Consider the following 2,487-nt stretch of genomic DNA (forward strand, 5'->3'; position numbering starts at 1 on the left):
GAGTGAGCCTGTAGAAATCTGTATAAAATGGAGTAAGAATAAGTAAAACTTAATAATCCTGACTAAGCCGGTATAAGGAAGCCCTGACACTCTAAACAGTGGATGGATCAGAGCACAGACAGAGCAGCATGCATTATGAATCACTGTATAACAGTGGGATCACTGGGAGAAACCCTGCTCTATCTGGCAGAGAGAGAGAGAGAGCATGCACACAAACACACACACACACGCCTCGCTAATAGGGTACTGTCCACACACATTCCGGCAACCATCCATTGCATAATGACACTAACACAAACAGAGGAACGGCGACACAAACAGACTCCTATCCTCTCCACGGTTAGATCAAAAGGACAGAAGAGCACTCCGGGCTCCCACAGCCGACATTGCCTACCTGTTAATAGATCATTACCATCTAATAATTACCCATTACAGCCTGCTCTCACACACACTCACACACTCCACAAAGCCACGGCTGAGCCGAGCATGACTGTCTTATCTCTCTCTCTCCTTTCTCCTCACTCACTGTTAACATCTGACAGTTTTGTGTGTGTGCCAAAACAGATTTTTTAATTAAAACATAAAAAACCTTAATTGCACATCAAGGTTTATTCGCCTGCCCCTCCTCCAACCCCACACCGAAGGCACCGAAGCAATAATTGTTTCTCCACTCAGGCCTGCACTATGGGGCTTAAATCTGTACCTTCATCCCCCCCAGGCCTCTCAAGTAGCTGAAGGTATAGGAGTCGATTTCTATTTCATCTGCTGCTTGGGGAGCAATATAGCTTCTCTGAAAACCAGACGTTAAGGTATATCTGTTCTCAACTTGAATAGACACCAGAATGTAACAGCAGCAACATATATACCTGCATACTCAAACATTCATTTACTACAAGAGTACAACATTGATAGAATGTCACAGTTGATATCTATAGCACCAGGAGCTAAATTAAGTATCGATTACATCTTCCATTCCTTTTCTGTCCTTGTTTCTTACTCCCTTGATAATAACTCCCCTTTCCCCTTTTTTCTCCTCTTTCCATCTCTCTCTCTCTCTCACTCACCCTCTCTTTTTCTCATTCTCTCTCTCCCTATCCCTCTTTATCTCCAGCTGGCCCTGGGTCAAGAAGATGACTCTCCAAGCCCCAAGAGCTCCTCAGCAGACGGGTCGTCCTCTAAGACGGTGGGTCTTCTGGGGAGTCAGACTCCCCTTTCCCCCCTGAGTCGCTGGATGCTCCAGAGTAAAAGTCGGGCAGCCAATGCCACCTCCCTGGAGCTGCCCTACCGCTCACCCATACCCTTCTCCAAGCAGGAGTTCTGGGAGATGCTGGGTAGTGACCTGATGAAGCCAGACACCTCCTCTTCCTCCCGCGTCAAACGCCGGCCCATTGTCAAGACGGGCAAGTTCAAGAAGATGTTTGGCTGGGGAGACTTTTACTCTAATATCAAGACGGTGCGCCTCAACCTGCTGATTACCGGCAAGATCGTAGACCATGGCAACGGAACGTTCAGCGTCTACTTCCGCCACAACTCCACGGGCCAGGGCAACATCTCAGTCAGCCTGGTGCCGCCGGTCAAGGCGGTGGAGTTTGACCTGGAGCGCCAGAGCGTGGTCTACCCCAAGGACTCTAAGATCTTCAACTGCCGCGTGGACTATGAGAAGGTGGACCGCAGCAAGCGCACGTCGCTGTGCAACTACGACCCGTCCAAGACCTGCTTCCAGGAGCAGACACAGAGCCATGTCTCCTGGATCTGTTCCAAGCCCTTCAAGGTCATCTGTATCTACATCTCCTTCTACAGTACAGACTACCGCCTGGTCCAGAAGGTCTGCCCGGACTACAACTACCACAACGAGATGCCCTACCTGCCCTCGGGCTAGAGGGGGACACACAGGAGGGGGAGAGGAGGGACGAAGGGGGGAGTGACTCTGTAGGGTGAGGGGCCACCAGATTGAGCTGGATTCAACTTTTTATGTAATTTGCTGTAGCCAGACTACTGTACCCTGTAAAAACGTATATATGCAAAACATACAGTATGCACACATTGAGGCATTGATATTTAGAGTGCTGTAATGAAGCATTCATCGACAGGAACAGTAGTAACTAGCACGCCCAACATCATCACACACGTTTACCTCAACTCAAACCTCTAATTTTCGCTACCTACTTTGCTAAATACAGAAAAAGCCTACAAACATTTATGAATGTTTTCGTGAACTACTGCACACTGTCATTCAGGCGAGGTAGCACTCTACTTTCAAAAGGGCATCTTCCATTTGTTTCTGTATGGACCCTTGTCCCAATCTTTCCCAATGCTCCCATATCCCACCCCTCTCTCTCCTCACCCCTATGTCATTCCGATAGGCTATCCCACCCAATATATATTCTAAAGGTATGACATTCTATCAAACATCATCTCTCTCTTTCCCTGAATTATGTAACCTCTTTGACATAGAGATTGAGAGAGTGTGAAAGAAAGAAAGAAAGA

General features: G+C 47.8%; 1 protein-coding gene across 1 annotated transcript; it reads left to right on the forward strand.

Moving 5' to 3' along the window:
- The first annotated feature begins 282 nt into the window (after positions 1–282).
- Positions 283–1,879, forward strand: LOC135564866 (neurexophilin-1). Its single transcript, XM_065010943.1, has 2 exons — positions 283–339; positions 1,112–1,879. The coding sequence occupies exons 1-2, from the start codon at positions 283–285 to the stop codon at positions 1,877–1,879; spliced, it is 825 nt and encodes a 274-aa protein (XP_064867015.1).
- The last annotated feature ends 608 nt before the right edge of the window (positions 1,880–2,487 follow it).

Source organism: Oncorhynchus nerka, linkage group LG26, assembly GCF_034236695.1.
Source record: "Oncorhynchus nerka isolate Pitt River linkage group LG26, Oner_Uvic_2.0, whole genome shotgun sequence".
Classification (NCBI taxonomy): Eukaryota; Metazoa; Chordata; class Actinopteri; order Salmoniformes; family Salmonidae; genus Oncorhynchus; species Oncorhynchus nerka.